Source organism: Staurois parvus, unplaced genomic scaffold, assembly GCF_062004578.1.
Source record: "Staurois parvus isolate SC_StPar_1 unplaced genomic scaffold, SC_StPar_1.0 ptg000818l, whole genome shotgun sequence".
NCBI classification, from domain to species: Eukaryota; Metazoa; Chordata; class Amphibia; order Anura; family Ranidae; genus Staurois; species Staurois parvus.
In genome coordinates this window covers 5,713,665-5,736,402 of record NW_028318614.1, presented here as the reverse complement: position 1 = coordinate 5,736,402, position 22,738 = coordinate 5,713,665, and the positions used below count along the sequence as shown (strand labels likewise).

The following is a 22,738-nucleotide window of genomic DNA, read 5'->3' as shown; positions in this document are numbered from 1 at the left end:
TTCCTTTTATTTTGTTTTTATGTTATGTTCCCCTCCTTTTATTTTACTTTTATGCTATGTTGCAATGGACAACAGTTGCTTTTGCTTAAATGTTTGCTACATTTGTTAAAGGTAGACAGAGAAATGCAGAACTCAGGAACCAGTCATTCCAATTTGGAATCTAGCAGTTTGTTTTAGGGGCCTAGTGTATGTATTCCTCCACTTAAAACAATAGGTTGGATGCTAACCACAATTTGTAGGCTCCATGCACACTAGTGTTTTTAATCTCAAACTCTGGAAAAACCGCTGATAATAGCATTTTTAGGAGCGTTAGCATTTCTTTGGCATTTTTGCAGTACATGTAGGGATACAAAAAGCTGTTAGGAGCATTTTAGCAGTGCTTAGGAACATTTCACGTTTTTTCTACTGAAAAAACACTACAAAAACAATTCCTTTTTTTTTTTTTTCTGCTGCTAGATGCTGAAGATCAAAAAATGCTAATGGTCTATGTTTCCATGCACACTACTTTAGACTAACACTATTTAGCTTCTAGGGGCAGAAAAAAAATGCTAATACCAGCTTCTAGTAGCTTAAAAAAACCACTAGTGTACATGGAGCCTTAAGGTAGTTTGTCCCCCTGGGATTCGCCTAATCCAGAAAATAAAATCATGTTCGCATCAAGATTTGAGAATTTTTGTCCTTCATTTGCACTGGGTTTGGTTTTTCTAGTGTTGGGTTTCTTCACATCTATTCTCCAAAAGCTGTAACTTGTCCTTTTATTCCACATAATGCTGAGCTTATCATGGCATCTTTGACAATTGTCTGCCTAGCTGATGCAAGATATAACTATAAGGGCCCAGATAACAGAGGCTTTTCTGTTTGCGGATATATTGCTGACATGTAATAGCTGTCACCCTACGCTCATGCTTTGGAAAATCGAATTGGAAATTCAGAAAATGCTTTACTGTTCTTAGAAGGACATTCATATTTAATATGGAGCAGCTCGTGTCTAATTATCCTTTCCTTTCACAAGAGGTTTTTGTGTGGACTGCTCCATGCTGAAAGTAGCAATTGCACACAGGAAAGCTCTAGGCATAAATATTTTCATTATCCTTACTGACATTATTACGATTTTCCTTTTTTTATTTATTTTCTTACATTGCAAAGTTTTTTTGCATTTGAAATGGCAGAGTAAGTTATTTAGAAAAAATGTATTTTATTTTTTTTTTCAAAATTAATAGACCTTTTTTGGTCAGCTTTGTGAGGGCTATGTGAGATAAAGCAACCAGGTTGTTATGTTAGCTTAAAATTCATCTAGATCCAAGTTTACTAGTCCTTGCATTTTTTTCCCCTTTTTTACTGCTAGTAAGGCTACATGTACACTGGAACGTTTGTTCTACTGGCAGCAGAAACCCGCTATATGCAGTAAAAATGCATGTAAACATGGTACTGCGTTTAGCCCCATTTATTGCTTGGACATTTTACTCATTTCATTGACCAGAATACTTGCCAATCAAATGAATTACCATACACCTTACCAACCAATCAGTGACTGCTGCCCCTCTCTGCCAATCCTTTCATTGGCTTCCACTAACCCAACGTATAAAATTCAAGATACTAACCACAGCTTACAAAGCCATCCACAACACTGCCCCTAGCTACATCACCAACCTCATCCGCAGATATCGCCCAAATCCCCCACTCCGATCCTCCCAAGATATCCTCCTCTCTAGCTCCCTCATCACCTCCTCTCACGCTCGCCTCCAGGACTTCCCCAGATCCTCTGCCATCCTCTGCAACTCGCTACCATAGTATGTCTGGTCAGCCCCCACCCTGTCTGCCTTTAGGCGATCTTTGAAAACTCACTTATCCAGAGAAGCCTACACCACCTCCACCTAAGAACTGTTCTTGAATCACCTCCACCAGATCATCCCCCGCAGCTATCACCTTTTGTAACACCTCCCCCTTCCTTTAGATTGTAAGCTCCATGAGCAAGGCCCTCCTATTCCTTCTGTACTAAAATGTATTGTAATACATAATCGTTAAACCAAAACCTTCCTCTTCTGAATGCGATTTATTCTGTCCTCAGGCGAGGGACGTTTCACTGCCCCTAAACTCTGCTGCTGCTGAACTCTGATAAAAGCCTATTTGTGCATGGACACATAGGGGTTTATTTACTAAAGCTGGAGAGGGCAAAATCAGGCTCACTTCTGCATAGAACCCAATCAGCTTCCAGGTTTTTTTGCCAAAGCTTAATTGAACAAGCTGAAGTTAGAAGCTGATTGGTTTCCATGCAGAAGTGAGCCTGGTTTTGCCCTCTCCAGCTTTAGTAAATAAACCCCATAGGCTTTTCTTAAGTTGAGTTCAGGGGCTTTGGCAAAAAAACAACAAAAGCTCCTAAACTCATGTTTTAGAGGTAATGATAAAAAGGCGCACAGCGGTACCTGTTCTTAGAAGAGCTGATGCTATTAGAACTGGCAAAAAGGTTGTCTGTCTCACTTTTTCTGTGTTGCCTCAGATCCTGTAATGAAGTGAGTGCTTGAACTAGTCCATTGTGCATTTAAAGTGGAACTAAAGACAAAACTTTTTTTTTTTCTTTTAATTTTAAGTAAGGGGAGGGATATAACCCCTGTAAGGTTTATTTTGCCATATGTATCCCATTGGGCAGATTTCCCTTCACTTCCTGTCCTATATAGCTAAAACAGGAAGTGAAAGAAAATCCCTCTAAATTGAGGGAATCCCTGGTTGTCATCAGAACTAGTGTCCCTACTGGAAGATAACCCCACAATTCCTGTTCTGAGGAAAACCCAAGATTTTGGATTTTCTCTTACTTTCAGTTTTGGTGATAAGGGTAAACAGGACAAATAGACAATGAGAATCTCCCTAACAGAGGCACAGACAGACGGCAGTCAAAACCTGACAGAGGTTCTAATTCTTCTCCACTCTATCCAAAATTTAAAAAAAAAGTTTTGCCTTTAGTTACACTTTACAATCGCATATATATATATATATATATATAAAAATATAAAAATTTCAATAATAAACGTCATAGTTACGTGCTCTGTGCAGTGTTTTTGCACAGTGCAGCCTTGATTCTCGTCTTCTGGGGTCCCCTTGCTGGCACTCCTGGCTCCTCCTCTTCTCAGTGTGCCACCATAGGAAGCCACTTCCTATAGTGGCACACCTGCTGGCTTGATCCCAAGCTTGCTGCCTGTGTCCATAGGCACAGACTGTGTGGCTCGGCCCCACCCCCGCTCCATCGTCACATGATTTGATTGACAGTAGCAGGAGCCAATGCATGAAACCTGTCTTTAAAACCATTTTAACTGTGCTGTCACGCTGTATGATGTAGTGACAGAGAGTGGCATCAGGTACCTGAGAGTGGTTGGCCCCAGAGTACCTGTTTGTTTAATAACCATACTTGATCTCTCCTGTATATTTATTTTGCATCGCCATATAGTCCCCGATGTCAGAATACAAAGACACAGAGAAATTCTTGCATCAACATTGCTTGTATTAATGCAAAGATCTATAATTTTGGTTTTATTTTTTTATTTTTTGTGTGTGTGTTCAGCCATGAGTATTTTCTGCTTTATTCTTCCCTATGCGAAAAAGAAGGGAGGGGTCAGGCTGGTTCAAGGTAAGGAAGGGGGGCAATTAATATAACATAATAGAGCATTTGGGAGTGAAGACGGCGTGATTTTTTTCGTGTGTTTTTTTTATTTTTTTTGTTTTTTTTTTTGTTTTTTTTTAACACTTGTTTTTAGCACTGATGGCATTCCATACAAATGTCCAGTGTCAGGTTTCCATTGCTGAAAACTAGCCTACTCTGGAAAAGCTGAACACAAGGTTAATCCCAGATATTATATAGAAGATTAGTGCAAAGCACCAGACGTATGGCTAACGATGAGATTTTCTAATGAATTCTGATTAGCTGGGGTGGGTTGCTACACTTTGTTCTGTATATAGAGTTGACTTGTCCTTTCTTTGTTCCACTAAGACTACCTATTACAATGATGGTGAGTGGGAGAGTGGGATCAGGATTTGGGGCTCCAAAGGTGATCAGAACACTTAAAGACCTGTGCCTTCTTGATTGTCATGATGTTATATGGCTTCAGTACCTAGTGAGATATTGACCTGAAAAAGGCATAGGGCTTAAAAAAAAAAAAAAAAACACAGTTGGCAGATTCTCAGAACAATTAAGTGGCAAGTGGGTTGCCTCTATTTTGACACATGCACTGCTGTAACCGTGTGTAGTGTCGTTGCCACTTTCCCCTTAGATCACATTGCATGCTGATATTGGTGTGGTTAGTAGGAGCTTACAATTTATAGGAGAAACACTATGCAACCAAAGCTCATTTGGCTGTACTTTTCCTGTGGATCACATGCACGCAGCTCGTTCTGCACTCCTGCAACTCATTTGGTTGGGATCCACCCAGGAGCCTGGACCTACACCTTTCTCAGCCTCTCAACAATTCACTGAGAGCCTGCCCCATTCACAGCCCAGCGCTCCAGTGAGAACAGTATAGTCCACGTCACTACCTGCACGGAGTTTGTATGTTTTCCCTCTGCGTGGCTTTCCTCCAGGTACTCTGGTTTCCTCCCTAAATTGGCCCTAATATATGTATATATGAATGTGAGTTGGGAACCTTCGATTGTAAGCTCCTTGAGGGTTAGGCACTGATGTGCCATGTAAATATATATGTGTGTGTGTAAATTGACGGCACTATGTAAGTACCTGTAATAATTATCTAAAATATCATATCATTCCTAGGGTTACTTTATAACCAATTTTCTGCTTATGATGTTCAGAATTCAATATCTTTAGTGTAAACTAGTTCGACCCGTAAACATTTCTCCAAGCTGTTCTTGCCATACACATGCACTCTTTAATCTTCTTATGTCCTCGCAGGGGAATTATAGGAATAGGAAGCTGTTTGGCAAAAGAAAAGCACAAATTGTGAAAACCATTGCTGAGAAAGCAGAAAGCTTGAGGATACAGACTCAGAAGAGGGTTTTAAAAAGGAAGAATGAAAAAAACAGATTAAAGGATATATGTCAGAACGTTGCAGGATCCTGGAAGATTATGCACACTTTCAATCTGAGCGCAAAACTAACACTGCACTTAAAACTCTTAAAAACTGCTGGCCTTAGAAAAAGCCTCAGTAGGTCCATGTAAGCAGCGATTATTACAAGGGCAGTCCATCAAAACTAGGATAGGGGGGGGGGGGGCTTGAATCTTTTTTGAGTGGGTGCTGATGTGTTACTTTCCCCACCTGCTTATATTTCTCAGGCACTTACTTGCTTAGGCCAGGGAAGAAAAAGTGAAATCCATTGAAATTGAAGCTCATAATCCTGGCAGGACCATTATGATGTCACCTGTAACCAAATTATCGTTTTTTGGCAAATCCACGCCACAGCACTCCTTGACAAATGTTTTCAGCCAGACTTGACACTGCCACTCCATATTAGATGGGAAGATCATTGTACTTTCTGGGTTTGCCGATACAGATTCTTGAGTCATCTGTCTGCTCCTTGGACACAGGTGATTATACTGATTCATTGTGCAGACTGATTGAGGAGTGGAGACACAAGAAGCTGTGAAGCTAAACCAAGAAATAAAGTTGTCACCTGCCTGGTGTTACATTGTGACAAGGGTGGCACTTACAGGACTGGCTGCTGAATTAAAAAAAAAATGCATACCTTTAGGCAGCTAAGGGTTAACAATGTATTTAGCTGCTTGCCTGGAGTGCCACTGCTTACTTTTTGCCCTCCCTTGTTCATCCTTTCCCCCCCATCAACATGCAACTTACATTTTTACATTTTCTTTATATACCTTATTTTAGATGCAATGACATCATCACTGGGTCCCTGTGCTTAGCTGTATAATGCAGGAAGATCATGGCAGGTGGAAGGGCTGGTAGAGTGGTGTACATATCTTCCTGAAAACATCACAACACCCTTCCTAAGGCCCGATGCAGTCAGTGGGCTGGCTGTTGGGAGGAGCTACATAAATATCAGTGCTTTGATGAGTGGATATCCGTCTATAGGGGCGTCCCTAGGCAGGCTGCATTTACATGCAAACTGTCCTAGGTATTGCCATGTGTGATGATGACCCAGCATGACTGAAGTAACATAAATCCAATGAATGAATAGTAAAAAAGGGGAAGAGGGCAGTAAGGTTGGGGCGAAAAGTGCTAGATGATGCTGGACATTCTCCAGGAGATAAAAAGCAGTCTATGACTTGTTGCAGCTTCGAATGTACGCTACAAGAGGCTTACATTGTGCAGTTAAACCAGAGTAAGCAATTTCAGTACAGGAGAGGAGCCTAGACCAGGGGTGGGAAACTGTGGCCCTCCAGCTGTTGGTGAACTACAAGTCCCATCATGTCTCTGCCTTTGGGAGTCATGCTTGTAACTGTCAGTTTTGCAGTACCTCATGGGACTTGTAGTTCTACAACAGCTGGAGGGCCACAGTTGCCCACCCCTGGCGTAGACCTATTTACTGCTGTAAATTCACCAGTGCCAAAGCTGCATGGGTCAGTACTATAGTGTGTCTGGCCCTGCACAGTGCGCAAACTCTTCTTTCTTTTTTTTTTTTTGGAAGGGGGGGGGGGGACGCTCACCCCCATTGTATGTGCATTACAGCTGGCGTTCACTGTTGAAATTTTTAGAGGTTACTGGGCACCCTCGCGGTCTCTGAAAATGCGATACTTTCCACCATGCCCAGCTCTTTGTCTCTGTGACCAGAATAACACGGAGCAGACATGTCCCCTTCTCCCTGGTCTGATGTTCATGATTATTAGGCTTCTGCAATTTCTTCTATATAAATATTTAAAGTGTGAATTTCAGATCCAGGCTGTGTACTAGGTGATTATCTCTTTTGGTTTCTAGTTGCACCTGCCTGATCTAGGTTACATTCACCTTTTCTTCCACTTTATCACTTTCAACTGAATTTGACAAGCCTCTAGTTCAATAGTTAGTAGACCCGCTTCACAGTGCCTTCCTTTGTCTTTTGACCTCCGTGTGTCGCAGCCACAAACCAGTCAGACTACATGTGTGCTGTACGTTATGTTCGTTGTCGAATTCATGTTTCAAGGGCACCTTCTAGCACAGTGGATGATGCAGGCGGGAAAAAGTTTGAAGGACAGTTTATAGCACAAAAAATAGACAGGTGTAAAAACTGAAGGTATGGAGCTGTAGCCCAGAACAACCAGGGGGTTTTCAACAGTCGTACCTGGGGAATAGAAAACAGTGGCTGCTGTGGCCAACAGCTTCTTTCATGGCCCAAACAGCAATATTTTTTTAAATGATGATAATTAAGAATCTGCTTGCGCTCCTATGTAAAATACAATTGGTAAACGTGTGAAGCTGCTAACATCTGATCCAATACCCCAAGATCAAAACAATGCAGAAGAAATACAAATGATGTAGCGCTAAAACACCCAGTTAAAGCGTCAGTGCCTTAGGACATGCAGCATGATGTTAAAATCCTATATGAACATAATACATATATGTGCGTGATGATACTGACAAAATGGAAAACAGATGTGCAACCCCTACACACAGTGCACATATATGAATATAAAGTCCAGTGATCCTGTATCAATATTTGCACTCAAACAGAGTCCTTGGACTGTATGTGGGCCCGCACACCACCACGTGCAATCCGAAATCAGCTGAAGTGGCCTCTCACCTCCTCCCTGCGACCCTGCAGGGCCACAGAGCTTTATCAGATCCCCACTGAGTCAAGGTATGCTTCCTCTTGAGTGGATGGTTGGTATATCCCCAGTATACAGCTTCCACCTCTCCTGTGGTATCCTCCGAGGTGAGCTGAGCAGGATGCACCCCAGCTCAAGCCCCCATGGGATAAAGGAAGCAAAAGACATCCTCCATAGTGTAAAACCGTTTAATAAATGCCGGAAAATAAATGTATAATACACTCACATTTGCCAAATAACATACAAGCTGTTTCCCATAGCATGGGTGTATGCGTGTCGAAGTCCTGAGGAAGTCACGGGGTCACGTGACGCAACGCGTCGACGGCAATACGTGGTGACGCACTTCCGGCGCGGCGCCATCTTGGTACACCCTCAGCCACACGCATACACCCATGCTATGGGAAACAGCTTGTATGTTATTTGGCAAATGTGAGTGTATTATACATTTATTTTCCGGCATTTATTAAACGGTTTTACACTATGGAGGATGTCTTTTGCTTCCTTTATCCCATGGGGGCTTGAGCTGGGGTGCATCCTGCTCAGCTCACCTCGGAGGATATCATAGGAGAGGTGGAAGCTGTATACTGGGGATATACCAACCATCCACTCGAGGAAGCATACCTTGACTCAGTGGGGATCTGATAAAGCTCTGTGGCCCTGCAGGGTCGCAGGGAGGAGGTGAGAGGCCACTTCAGCTGATTTCGGATTGCACGTGGTGGTGTGCGGGCCCACATACAGTCCAAGGACTCTGTTTGAGTGCAAATATTGATACAGGATCACTGGACTTTATATTCATATATGTGCACTGTGTGTAGGGGTTGCACATCTGTTTTCCATTTTGTCAGTATCATCACGCACATATATGTATTATGTTCATATAGGATTTTAACATCATGCTGCATGTCCTAAGGCACTGACGCTTTAACTGGGTGTTTTAGCGCTACATCATTTGTATTTCTTCTGCATTTTTTTAAATACATTTATTCTAAAAAAAAAAAAAATCATACCATTTGCCTTTGTGTTTTTTTTTTTTTTTTGTTTCCCATTGTTTTCTGACTTTTTTTTTCCCAGTGCATTTTCCCTATGCTCCACTAATGCACCTTGCTGCTACAACAGTGCTGTTATTTCTGGTCACATGCCCCACTCTATGCATACTTCAATTTTTATAGAGAGTGTGTCAGCAGGTAGATGTGTAGTCTTTGTGGCTACATTCAAAGTCACAAGGTACATTATAGTTATATTTAACCACTACAAATCCGGACACTTTTACCCTCTTCCTGTCCAGGCCAATTTTCAGCTTTCAGCGCTATCACACTTTGAATGACAATTGCACGGTCATGCAACACTGTACCCATATGAATTTTTTAGCATTTTTTTGAGACCGATAAATTTTATTTTGGTCCAAGTCCAAAGTCCAAGTCCAAAAATTAAAAAAAAGTGTTTTTCTTTATACAATTTTGCAAATAATCTTTCTTCATAAATCTTGGTCAAATTTTATTCAGTTATCTCCAAAAAAAATATAACCCAAATTAGTTTATAAGCAAAAATTATCATTTAAAAACTTTTTTTTTTACATTTTTTTTTTTTATATTGTTTTTTTTCATTACATACTGTCACCCTAGCAGTACAGTGTTACCATATTGACACTGTACTACTCGTGGGGGGTGATGAGGAATTTTTTTTTTTTTACACTGATTGCTTTTACACCCATAAAGGCTGTAAAAGCAATAATTTCTCCTTCTCTCTGGCTGCATTCTTGCAGCCATTGAGAAATACTGTGAGAGCTGTGATTGGTCACAGCTTGTCACATGGTACAAGTCTGTTGTGAATAGCCTTGTACCGTGTGATTTCTGTGATCATTCACAGATTTCACAAGTAGTAAGCAATGATGTCAGAAGTGACCCCTTGCTTACTACTATTCATTTGATCACTGATTGGCCAATCGGTGATCACATGATCAGGACCTCACATAGAGGTCCCCGTACAGTGATCGGTGTTTCCCTGTGTCACAACCTGAAAATGAGGGCGCCGTTTATGAATGGCAACCTGCTCCTGCACTGCTCCCGTCTGGCCATTTATGTACATGGGCCAGACGGGAAGTGATTAAACACATTGCATTCATTTTAGTTTATACAAAACATGGAGATAGTATCACTTTAAAGGATTAGATGGTTTGCTGACATAGCCGGGTTATTTACTAAAGCTGGAGAGTGCAAAATCTGGTGCAGTTCTGCACAGAAACCAATCAGCTTCCAGGTTTTGTGCCAAAGCTTAATTGAACAAGCTGAAGTTAGAGGCTGATTGGTTACTATGCACAGCTGCACCAGTTTTAGTAAATTCCCCCCACAGGGACAACTCCCTTTTTATAATTGGGCTCCTCTAGTTTCCTTACCACTGATGACAATTGGCATTACTCCTTTTAGCTATATGTAAGGGGACATCCTTTCCCTCTGACCACCTATGTATGGAAGGAGAATTCTTTCCAATGACCACCATTGTAATGTAGCCCCCACCCCCCCCCCCCCCCATAGACAATGTAAAATGGGTTTTCCCACCAGTGTACTGAAGTATTTTTCTGGTGACCGGTGTAGGGGTACACTATTGAAAATAATTGTTGTGTAGTGTGGGCGTTAAATACGCAAAGAATGCCTTTTTTTTTATTCCTATTATAAACGTATTGTTTATGCTAATTTACCGTGAGCTGTAGACTTAACAATTATCTGCACGATTTCCCAAGTCATAAGAAGTTATTTACAAGGGTTTCTCTGTGTTAGAAAGATCGAAAAAGGCTGTTCTGCAGTTTAGCCAGTATTTCTTGCAAAGAAAGTACTCATCGGGGAAGAGCCACCAAAAAGTGACCCTTTCCTTGAACACTGTTTAATCTAGATTTTCTTTTCTCCCCCCTATGTGTTACCAATTAATCCCATTATGCTGCCATTACTAGGAACAGAGAGTGGAAAATATAAAACTCATAGGTAAGCCTTTTAAAGCCATATAAAATTAGATTTATGCTACTTTAGATGCCAGAGGCTAAGTATAAGCTGCGGCAAAGGGCGCCCTGTAGTAAAAAGCTTTAGTGCTTGTGGTGTGTATGGGAGTGCCTTTTTATGGTAGCAAAATGTCTGTTCTTTTGACAAGAGTTTAAATGGGACAATCCTCTTGTTTCTTTCTTCATAGAACATAGTTCTAAACCAGTTTTTGGTGTGGCGTTTTGTAAATGCTAGAAAGCTTGCACGTTTTCCGATTTTTACGAGGGTGTGTGCTGAGAATATGTTTAACTTGTAATTGTGATCTTTGCATCAAAAAATAAGAACGTTGGCTCGTATGTGTGCTATGCTGCATTTCTCCTAGTTTTCAGAAGGCTCATGCTATTCCTTAGAATGGATAATTGGGGTTTGCATTTATTTTGTATAAGGCACGAGTTTGCATTTGATAGGAATTGCACTTTATGGAATAGACTGTAGCCAGCTTTGCAGTACAATTTGTTTGTCTTATTGATCGTAATTGAATTTTATTGTTGTCTAAAAGATAATGTTTGACTTTTCTGGGATATTGTACTTTAAAGATTGTTTTTAACTTTAAAGTAACTCTGTCCTAATTGTTTACAAAAATATTTGCATGGCCAATCGCCGTTCCCCATTTCCCCTCCACCCCAACCCAAGATTGGTTTGCAAGGGGGAATGTAACATGAGGTCTGTAGGGTAACCATGGGTATTAGAGAAGTCTACCTGAAGTCACCTGGATTTGGCAGTGATACTCTTCTTTATCTTCCCTTGATGAAGTTAGCCTATAGGGATTTTCTTTAAAAGTGCTGCTGATAATGCTTTAAGAAATAGAAGTGTTAATAGGTTTGTTGTTTTTTTCATCAATTAACAAAATAGAAAGTAAATGAGCAGATGCAAAATCCAAATCAAATGAATATTTGGTTTAACCACCCTTTGCCTTCAAAGCAGCACCACTTGCACACAGTTTTTAAAGGAACTCGGCAGGTAGGTTGTTTCAAACATCTTGGAGAACTAACCAGAAATGTTCTGTGGATGTAGGCTGCCTTAAATCCTTCTGTCTGTTTCAAATCCTTCTGCCTTTATGGATTCTTCCATGAACACTATTTCAGGCTAGACTTCTCCAGACAGTAGATGGATGTACCTGGGTCCTACTGGTTTCTGTCAGTTCTGAGCCGATGGCACTTTCGATGTCTGGGGAAGTAAGCATGATGTGTCTTTCACTCACTACATTAAGTTTCCTTGGCCGACCAATGAGTCTATGTCCTCAACATTGCCTGTTTCTTTGTGCTTGTTCAAATAAGTTTGAACAACACATTTTGAAATCCCAGTCTGCTTTGAAATCTTTGCTGGGCAGAGACCTTGCTGGTGCAGTATAACCACCTCGAGTCTTGTTTCCTTACCTTAGTAGCAGAGTTTGGCTGTTCTTCGCCCAGTTCAAAGCCTCCTATGCAGCTGTTTCAATTAATGACTGTTTCAACCATTATATAAAGTAGATGATCATTAGCACCTGCTTGGTATAATTAATCATACACCTGGCTCTAAACCTACAAAATCAAAGACATTAGCTTCAAACAAGCATCAGTTCTTATACTTGCACAAAGGGTTGTCACACCAAATATTGATTTTATTCACATTTTTCTTCTGTACGTTCACTTTGTATTTTGTAAATTGATCAAAATAAACCATTTTTGAACGCATTCTTACTTTACAGTCTTTGCTTCACACCTGCCTAAAACTTTTGCACAGTACTGTGTAACAGAAATTTAGTATGCGTGCAACAGTCTGCCAAAGTTTTTACATGGTCTGGTGAGAATATCTGCTTGAACTAGACAGTTCAAAGGCTTGGCTTGTCCACTTTAATGTGGGGAATGATGTATCTCATGGGTAGAACCCTGACTAAGGGATAATGAATCTTGTGGGTGGAGCCGTGACTTATGGTTAGGACAATCGTTAAGGAAATGTATAGCTTATGTTTATAAAGTTTTATGCTTTATCTTCTGAATACGTTAACTGCTGGAATGTTGTGACATAGGAGACACTCTAGCAACCATTGTATAGCTTTGTGTTGGTTAATGCAAACAGAATAATTGGTCTATTCGTCACACTTTTATAATACAACCACTGTTTGTTGTTTTTTTTTTTCTTTTTCTTTTTTTTTTTCTTTTTAGGAGAGCTCACACATTAACAGTGCTATTCATCCTGACGTGCTCCTTGGTATATGTTACATTACTTGAAGAAACTCCCCAAGACACAGCCTATAATACAAAAAGGTATACTTTCCTTTTTTTTTTTTTTTTTTTTTTTTTTTACCGTTCTCTTCTACAAAATAATTCTTACAGTTGGTGTTTGAAAATCTCAAGCTTTGTGTGCTTGAAGTTTTTGCTGAACGTGAAGAAAAGGCTAACTACAGTTTTGTATTAACACTTGATATGTGCAAATCATTTTCTACAATCTGCCCAGTTCTTGAACCTAAAGTGGTAGTAAAGGCTACCTCCTAGCTTTTCTTAAAAATACTGCCCCCCAACACTCACACACGCGCACGCTCACCCACACGCGCACGCTCACCCACACGCCCACACATGCACCTATCCTTCATTTAAAAAAAAAATCTGTGTACTTACCTTTTTTTAAACAATTGAGTTTTGTGATTCAGCAGCTCCTGCTCCCCTTTATAAGCAGCGCTTGTCATCGGTTGAGAATTCCCAGATCCATTATCTCATCTCTAGCTTGTCATGGCCCAGCCGTTGTCACTCCCTTATCTCCCCTGCAGCAGCTGCTCTCTGACACTGGGAATCCAAAACTGCTATATTCTGTGACTAGACCAGATTAAAAATAGGCAAGTACACAGATTTTTTTTTTTTTATGCAAGATAGGTAGGAGGAAGAGGGAGAGAACCTTTTAAAGAAAAGTTAGCCTTTTCTCCCATTTTAAGGCATCTCGGCAGTGGTAATATGAAAATGATACCTAATGAATCCTAGAACAAGAACCATCACTCTTCTAGGTGGTGAAGTTAAAATAGTTTAATTGCATCTCTAGTGAATATTGTTTTTTGGAAGCTGTGCCCAAAAAACAATCAAGCGTGCTAGCCACCACTATTGCCTGTTGTCTCCCTGCAGCTGATATTTTCACCATTGCTGACTTACCATGCCTTGTAGCACACTGTGTCTTTGTGAAGGTGGACATCTTAGTAGAGGATTGTATTAAAACCAGCACTAAAAATTTGATTGTTTTCACAGGTTAATTCCTAAATGTCCTTTCAAAGAAATCTTTGAAACCTTCGTGTTTGATAAAGAACATTCGTTGCATAACAGTCTCCCTTCTTTTTTGTTGAGTTTCCGATGAAAAGTCACTCTACCGAGCAACCAATCTAAAAAAACCCAAAAAGAAAAACTATATAGTGTAGCACACTTAACTTCATGTGTATTGAAAATATTCATATAATGTGCTCACATTAAAATATGTGTAAGCCTTTTTGTATACTACTCTGGAGTCGTCCTCTCCATTCTTTATGTTTTGTGTCCTTCCTTTGAAAGATCCTCACCCCTCGCTTCCAGGTAATTGTTATTGCTGGTTTTAATAAATGCCTACCTTACTATTTTATCCGCTAGTTGGAAAATCTAGACTTCACTGATATAAGTTCCTGTAATGCACATAACCAGTCTTTGACATACCAGGTATAGATCATTTCATAATCTCCATTTTGTCTGGGAGCTAGGAGAAATGTGTCCCAAGGGTATTAACCGTTGTAGGATATTAGCATAGAGCTCAGGGATTACCTTTCTGTAACCTGTCAGGATAATTAAGCAATGACTTTGTATCCTGCTTTACCTAACAAAGCTAGCACATGAAACAAAGACTTTAGAGCGGATGTTTACTATATATTTGCATTATTGTGCATGGTCTATAATATGCAGCCTCTCTGTTGCCTTTATGGATTCTTTCATTAAGTCCTTAAATAATTGAAGCACTTTTGATTGACAGGAAAACTAGAGTGCCTTTTGGTGAAATGTATATTTTTTAGTTTATATATTTTTATACATATTATATGTTTTGTATTGTAACACACACACACTTCATATAAAAAAAATGTTGGTCTCCAATTCTCTAAATGAAATAGTCTCCATAAAGAGCTGTCTGTTCACAGCAGAATGGAGGATAATGGGTAATTGTTCGTTTCTATGGTGGGGAAAAAGGGGTTTTTGGTTGTTACTTTTAACTACAATATACTTCCTGGTCTTTGGAGGTGCTGGCGATGTAACTAGGGCCTCACAGATGCCTTCCTGGGAAGTTTTATGTGCACATTGTGAGATTTCAGGTAGGAGATTTTTTTTTTTCCCCCCATTACTCTAATTGATATCTAGATTCATGGGCAAGGGGAGCGGTTAGAACTCCAGGAATAGGAGGAATTGAATCCTCTTTCCTTTTTTTAAATTGGTCACTGGGAGTAGTGTGCTGGACAGAATAAAAGTGAGAAAATCCATGTAAAGAAAAGTCTACAAGGAAGAGTAAATCTTTTTTCACAACCTTTTGCCATGGTGACTTCACTTTCTTTGTGACAGTCCTGGGAAAGATCTACTTTAAAGTGTATGTGAAACTGAAGGTGGTCTGGAGACTATTCTTAAACTTTAGATTTCCCATCACTTTCTGTACTGAACCAATTGTCACTAGGACAAAGAGAGGGTCAATCTTTCCAGCTGGTAATACATCAATAAAAACCTGACTGGGTGTCTAGCCCCCACTCATCTTTCTATAAAAAACAAAAGTTTAGGCTTTACATATACAGCACTTAGTAAATATAACTTTTTTTAAACAAATATATTTTTTAATTTGAATTAAATGCATGCATATTTCCTCAGAAGGTGCTGTTCTACCATAAAATTCAGTTGAACCCTCTTAAAATGGAACTTCACCCAACTATCCAAAAAGTAACAGCAGTTACAAGTACTGTAATTGCTTACTAAAACAAAAAACACACAAGACGTTCAGTCTTCCTAGAACCTGAAGTCTTTCCCATTGTTTTGTTCCCATGCTACCATCTTGTATTTGGGAGACAGCTGTGGCTTTAGCAGGCTTCCTTGGGTATGTACAATAGGAAGTAGGAGGGTTATGATTATGTAGTGTCTTAAAGTATTTCTAAAGTATACATTTTTTTTAACCGCAATCCATATTCTGCATTAAAGTAAAAAAATGCCACACTACTTATCCTACCCATCCCCATCCCTAAACACTTACCTGACTCCTTATATTGCTCCAGCGCTGTCTTGGCTGCAGCACTGCTCTTCTCAATTCCTAGTCTCACAGAAGACCCTGAGGGCAGCAGAGTCGTAGGCTCCTGCTGCTCTCAGTCAAGAGGAGGAGGGATCGGGGGTGTGACTTACCGGTGCTGTCTGTGTCTACGGATGCACACAACACGGCATGGAAGCATATGTACACACATGCCTCCTTAGCACCTGACTTGCTGAGCAGGCACCTGCAGGTGAGAGGAGCGGACAGCGTCTGTGGGGGACTGACAAAACGGATGTGTGGAACTGCAGTATCACTACACAATCTGGTAAATATAACTTTAACAACAAAAAAATCCTTTATTATCACTTTAAATGTTAGTGAAGGTCTGCTTTAATGTATCACAGCAATGAAATGAGGCTGTGCATATACAGTATAGAAACAAAAAAAAACACCTTTTCTTAAAATTTACTTTATCTAGCCAAGTGCAGCAGCAAAGGTTAAAAAAAAAAAATACCTGTTGGAAGAGTTGGACTGCAATATTTTATTTTCCCACACAAGCGGCACCCAGTCGTCTTGCAGACTGACACATCCCACTGAACACTGCTCTAATCCTGCTTTTGATTAGAGAGAGTTGGGCTGCTCCTTGTGTGTGACGACAGCGGCCTGCTCTCCTATGTGCTGCCAGTACAGGGTTACAGATCAGATTTATTACTGTATATGCAGCCTGGCTGTATTACAGTAATTGAGGGTACATTTGGGCTTTAAAATTGCCTGCTTGCTCCTGGATTGGTTCTTGAATTCTTATTTAGAGTGAGGGAAAAAAACAAAAATAGTGTCTGCTCATCCGGCTTTTATGTCTTAATTTAAGAGCAGATGTTTCCATCTTGGCAAGGGTAAAGACATCCAGATATAAGAATTATTAATAACCAGATCAGGTTTTAACCACACACACACACACACACACACACACACACACACACACACACGTGACATTTTGTTTCTGAATCCTCACAAGTTTAATCCTAGATTTCCTGTTTGCTCCTTGTTTTCTGAGAGCACAAGGAAGTTTACTAGTGGCTGTCCTCTATCAGCCCTTCCTGTCCTGCTGCACTTAGTGCTTGTGTTCAAGCTTCCTTAATACTTCAGATTGAAGGGGTTTTTTTCGTTTTGTTTTTCCCTTTTTCTTTCATATGAACGCAGCAAGAAGGGTGAGTCGGTCAAATCTTTCATTGGAAAAAGAATGACTGCCACATTTTTTTTTTTTTCGTTTTTTTTTTTTCCCCCCCATGTAGTAAAGTGAGTGGCAAAATAGATTTTAAACATTTTTTTTTTTAAACTTGGAAGATAATGGCAACAAATGTTAAACAGGATAGCCCCTTACCCACATTTCGTACAATTTTGTAATCTCTGAACGGCCATTTGGTCAACACTTCGTATTTACTTGCACTTAAAGATTGTGTAAATCTACTTTCTGGAGACATTCTTAGGACTGATGGCTCCACCTGCAAGATTTTGTCCTTGGTTACCTTTGGAACATGGAAAGCGATCCCTTCCTTGACATTGAACTGGTCACTCTTGAACCTTACTTCTGTTTGTTTAATGCAAAACACTTAAGTGCCCATTGTATGGATATTGCACTGGAACTTCCAAGTATTGGCAAGAATCAAGTACAGCCATGCAAGAGATTACCTTTATTTAAATTCTTTACTCCAGCATGATAATCACTATTGGTGGGAAACATATTGAATCGGCTACAATGGTTTCTCTCCCTTTGAGATGATGATGAGACTTTACCTGTAACTGGTTGTTCTCACTTTTTTCATTCAGAGCCCGCACCGTACTGCACCAAACGTTGTGCATGCGCTATTTTTGAAAACTGACTACAACTTCATTGCATGGTACTTTTGTACCATGCAGTCCAGGGCGGGCAAACGCTGGGTGTTTGCTACCTGCGCTTGGGATTTCATTATTGATACCTGCTGCAGATTGCAACCGCAGTGTTTGGAATGCGGTGCAGGAAATGTACATGGAGCGTGAGTTTCCCGCACCGCATTTTGGTGTGAACTGGCCCTCAACCCCCATAACAATAGTCTTGTGGAACTGAAAGATGATGTAAATAAATAATCTGAGAATAAAAAAAGCTCTTCGGGACTTCGGGGTGGACTCCGGCCTGATCAGCAGGAAACCTGCTCACAGATTGGAACAGAGCAGGCAGGTGACTGACTCAGTTTCTGCAAAGCAGACATGGACAGATCCCGCTTTGCTGTATGGGCAGCTTGGTGTAAACGGACTAAGCTGTCTGATTTGCACCCGACTACCCTTCAATTCATTTCACCTAAACGAAAGAGGATGGATCTCCTGTTTTTTTTTTTCTTTTGCACAGACCAGATCAGGCCTGGAAATAGGTGAGTGTAAACGGACACAAGTCCATTTACACCTGCCTGTCCATAGGGGTGAATGGACCATATGATCTGGTTCCGCCTGAAAAACTGACAGGCGGACCTGATCAGACCTGCTGTGTAAAAGGAGCCCAATTCTGAGTGTCTTGCGTTTTATGTGACCAGCTGTTGGCAAGCTTCAATGTTGCATAATGCAGCTATCGCATGTCGCAAAGTTGTTACCTGTGAGCTTCAGTCTATGCAGCACCACGCTGTGAATGCAGGCTGCGTTGTGACCTTGAGCTCCAGGGGTTTTTCCATAACCGCCCAGGTTCACAGGAAGAGATTGGATGATGCTGGACATCATTCAACCTACAAGTGGCTGTGCAGAGACTGAGCCAGGAGGATGCAGAAAGTATCTTTTATTCTCTTGTGTTTATACAGAGTCTTGAAATGACTATTGTGCGCAAGAGATCATGTCGGATTTACTTGCTGTCTTGTGAGAACTGTGGATTATTGCATCTGTTGACAATAATACATTGTCAACTGTAGAATGAATATTTTCCCAGCCTGCCAAGTGACATAAAACTTGTAAGGAGGAATCGTACTTTAACTGTGCTCTTTTAGAATCCTTTGGCTATCTGAGCGTGACACTTTGCCTACTTTTCATTGTTCTGTTAGCGACTGTCACTTATGAGTCTCATGAATGCACATACTTGGGGAAGGTCACAATGTACCGTTGCCTAGCACAAAGAAACAAGTTTTAATAGTCACTTGTATTTCCAGTTTGTCTGCATCTCTAGCTAACAATTTGGTTATTTGAAAATGTTTATTGCCTCTGCAAGGTCTGTTAGGTCTAAAGCCTACACATTTTTAACCATAACGCATTCCTTGCATTAAGGTGAAAAATGTTAGGTAGCAGTAGAGCCCTCATTTTATCCAGCACTGTGCCTGTTTGCATTGGCTCTCTCCTCTCACTTCCTGGTTTCACAGGCTTTGCTGAGGCAGTGGGAGCCATTGGCTCCTGCTGCTGTCAATAGAAGACAGTGATGCGGCAGGTGGGACCAGGCCCCTCTGTGTCAAGAGACATTGGCATTGGGGCTTGGGAGTGAGCCCACACAAATACCCCCATAGCTTCCTATGGGGGCACTCGCCAGTGGGGGGGAGGGGGACCAGAAGCGCCTGCAGGGTGACCAAGAGGTTCGGGGGTGCACTGTGCAATTCCATTGCATAGAGCAGGTAAGTATAAACCCATTTATTTTTATAAAAGCACATTTTTGCTTTTACATTCACTTTACAGTGCCTTGAAAAAGTATTCATACCCCTTGAAATTTTTCATATTTTGTCATGTTACAACCAAAAACGTACATGTATTTTATTGGGATTTTATGTGATAGACCAACACAAAGTGGCACATAATTGTGAAGTGGAAGGAAAATGAGAAATGGTTTTCAAAATGTTTTTCAAATATCTGAAAAGCGTGGCGTGCATTTGTATTGAGCCCTCCGGAGTCAATAGTTTGTAGAACCACCTTTTGCTGCAATTACAGCTGAAAGTCTTTTTGGGGATGTCTCTACTAGCTTTGCACATCTAGAGAGGGACATTTTTGCCCATTCTTCTTTGCAAAATAGCTCAAGCTCTGTACGATTGGATGGAGAGCATCTGGGAACAGCAATTTTTAAGTCTTGCCACAGATTCTCAATTGGATTTAGGTCTGGACTTTGACTGGGCCATTCTAACACATGAATATGCTTTGATCTAAACCATTCTATTGTAGCTCTGGCTGTATGTTTAGGGTCGTGGTCCTGCTGGAAGGTGAACCTCCGCCAAAGTCTCAAGTCTTTTGCAGATTCTAACAGGTTTTCTTCTAAGATTGCCCTGTATTTGGCTCCATCCCTCTACCCATCAACTCTGACCAGCTTCCCTGTCCCTGCTGAAGAAAAGCATCCCCACTGCATGATGCTGCCACCACTATGTTTTACAGTGGGGATGGTGTGTTCAGGGTGATGTGTAGTGTGAGTTTTCCATCACACATAGCATTTTAGGCCAAAAAGTAAAATTTTGGTCTCTGACCAGAGCACCTTCTTCCACGTTTGCTGTGTCCCCCACATGGCTTCTTGCAAACTTCTGATGACTCTTTCATCAATGGCTTTCTTCACTCCATAAAGGCCAGATTTGTGGCGTGTATTACTAATAGTTGCCCTGTGGACAGGTTCTCCCACCTGAGCTGTGGACCTCTGGAGCTCCTCCAAGGTTACCATGGGTCTCTTGGCTGCTTCTCTGATTTAATGCTCTCCTTGCCCAGCCTGTCAGTTTAGGTGGACGGCCATGTCTTGGTAGGTTTGCAGTTGTACCATACTCTTTACATTTTCGGATAATGGATTGAACAGTGCTCCGCTCAAAACTTTTTTTTTTTTGTTTATAACCTAACCCTGCTTTACTACTGTATTTATACTGAGATTAAATTACACACAGGTGGACTCTATTTACTAATTAGGTGACTTCTAAAGGCAATTGATTCCACTAGATTTTAGCTAGGATTATCAGAGTAAAGGGGGCTGAATACAAATGCACGCCACACTTTTCAGATACTTGTTTGTAGAAAATGTTTAAAACCATTTATAATATTCCTTCTGCTTCACAATGATGTGCCACTTTGTGTTGGTCTATCACATAAAATCCCAGTAAAATACATTTAAGTTTTTGGTTGTAACATGACAAAATGTGGAACATTTCAAAGGGTATGAATGCTTTTTCAAGGCACTGTAAATGTAGTATATGCTCTAGTCAGCCCACCTAAAGCTGGCCATAGATGGTTGTAATCTCGGCCAGTTCAGTAGGGACTGGCCAAGGTTCCATTCATCTATGGTCAAGCTGATTGTACTCAAATCGATTGTTGTACGACTTCGGTAAAACCAGCCTATCAGATTTTTCATTTGATTATTTCAAGCGACTTTAGCTGCTAGCAATAATCAGTGTTCTCCCGGCAGGGACGGTGCTCCCAGAACACAATAGCTCTCTAGGAGTGATTCCCCCATCAACACGGATTGTGTTAATGGGGAAATCAAGCAATTTTCTTATGGACTGGTTATGGCATGGTGTGGCTGCTTCTCAAATATATTAAGATATTTCAAACCTGAACTCCGATGCAGGTACAGTTGTTTATGCCTTACACCCCAACTGTCAAGGGGGCAGTCATTATTGTTCAGCTTTTGGACACTTCTATATCATTTTTCAGGAGCGAGGGGTCTATCGCAAGACCAAGAACATTAGGGGCTGACTCTGCCACCAGCTTCCACCTTTGACTAAAATATCATTATTTGTGTTTATTTTTTTTTTTTTTTAGAGGAATAGTGGCCAGCATATTGGTGTTTCTATGCTTTGGTGTCACACAAGCTAAAGATGGCCCATTTTCAAGACCTCACCCAGGTATTTCCTTTGTATTTGTATTAATTATGTGTTTAATAGCTTGCAATGTTCTCTTGCTAAAGTAAAGAGCTGGACAATTTCCAAGCACCTATATTATTATAAAAGTGGTTGCTGGCTCCTAGATTGGACTGCTTTTGGCTTTTTGTTTTAACTTGTTCACCATCGCTTTAGCACAGAGCTATAATTGAATTAGAATGTACCAAGTTAGAGAGCTGTCAGAGGATCAGTGAAATATTTATTTTGGGCCCTTCCAGGTTACCCAAAACTCCAAAACTATACAACAATAGTGCAACGCAAAACACGTATTTCCATATTTATACAGAAAACAAAGGAAAAACATTATCTAATATTTACCAGTCTGGGAGCCTCAGCCCATAGCTTCAATATCTTTTCAAATTTACTCCCACATCCCCTTCTTACATAAGTAAGCTTTTTTCTTATGAACACATTGTTAATTTCTCTCAACCAGTCTACATGAGAAGGTGGAAGAGGGGCCATCCATTTCTGGGCGATGAATTTTCTGTCCTAATAAAGACACCATAGCACTACAATCTGTGTTGATGAAGGGATCGCTTGATACTCCATATATCCCAACACACATAGTCTAGGCTGCACCAAAAGAGTTACTCCCAAAGACCGAGCTTATTGTATCAACCACCTCCTCCCAGTATCTATATGGTTTAGGGCAGGGGTGTCAAACTCCATTTCATCGCGGGCCGTATCAGCATTATGGTTCCAAGGGCTGGTTGTATCTGTAAGACTAGATGTCCAGAGTACCCCACCCCCATTACGTCAGATGTCAAGAATCCCACACCCTCCCTAACATCACCGTCCACCCCCTTTGGGGGCAGAGCTGGAAAGCAGAAAGTGCAGGGTCTAGAGGAGGAGTGGAGTCAGTTACCAGAGTCTGCTAAATGCTGAGACCAGGGGAGGCAGAGATGAGGGGGTGCTGCAGCTGCACTGAAAGGTGCAGGATTTGGCAGAGGAGTTCTATTCTCCTT

At 40.8% G+C, this 22,738-nt stretch overlaps 1 protein-coding gene across 2 annotated transcripts in view; it reads left to right on the top strand.

Annotated features, from left to right (window-relative positions):
- The window catches only part of PTDSS2 (phosphatidylserine synthase 2), a 109,602-nt gene that overhangs the window by 35,942 nt on the left and 50,922 nt on the right, over positions 1-22,738 (top strand). For both annotated transcript variants that reach the window (XM_089654972.1, XM_089654973.1), the window contains exons 2-3: positions 12,873-12,974; positions 21,655-21,737. In XM_089654972.1, the coding sequence (XP_089511098.1) occupies positions 12,873-12,974; positions 21,655-21,737 (185 nt within the window). The remainder of the gene's footprint in view (positions 1-12,872; positions 12,975-21,654; positions 21,738-22,738) is intronic.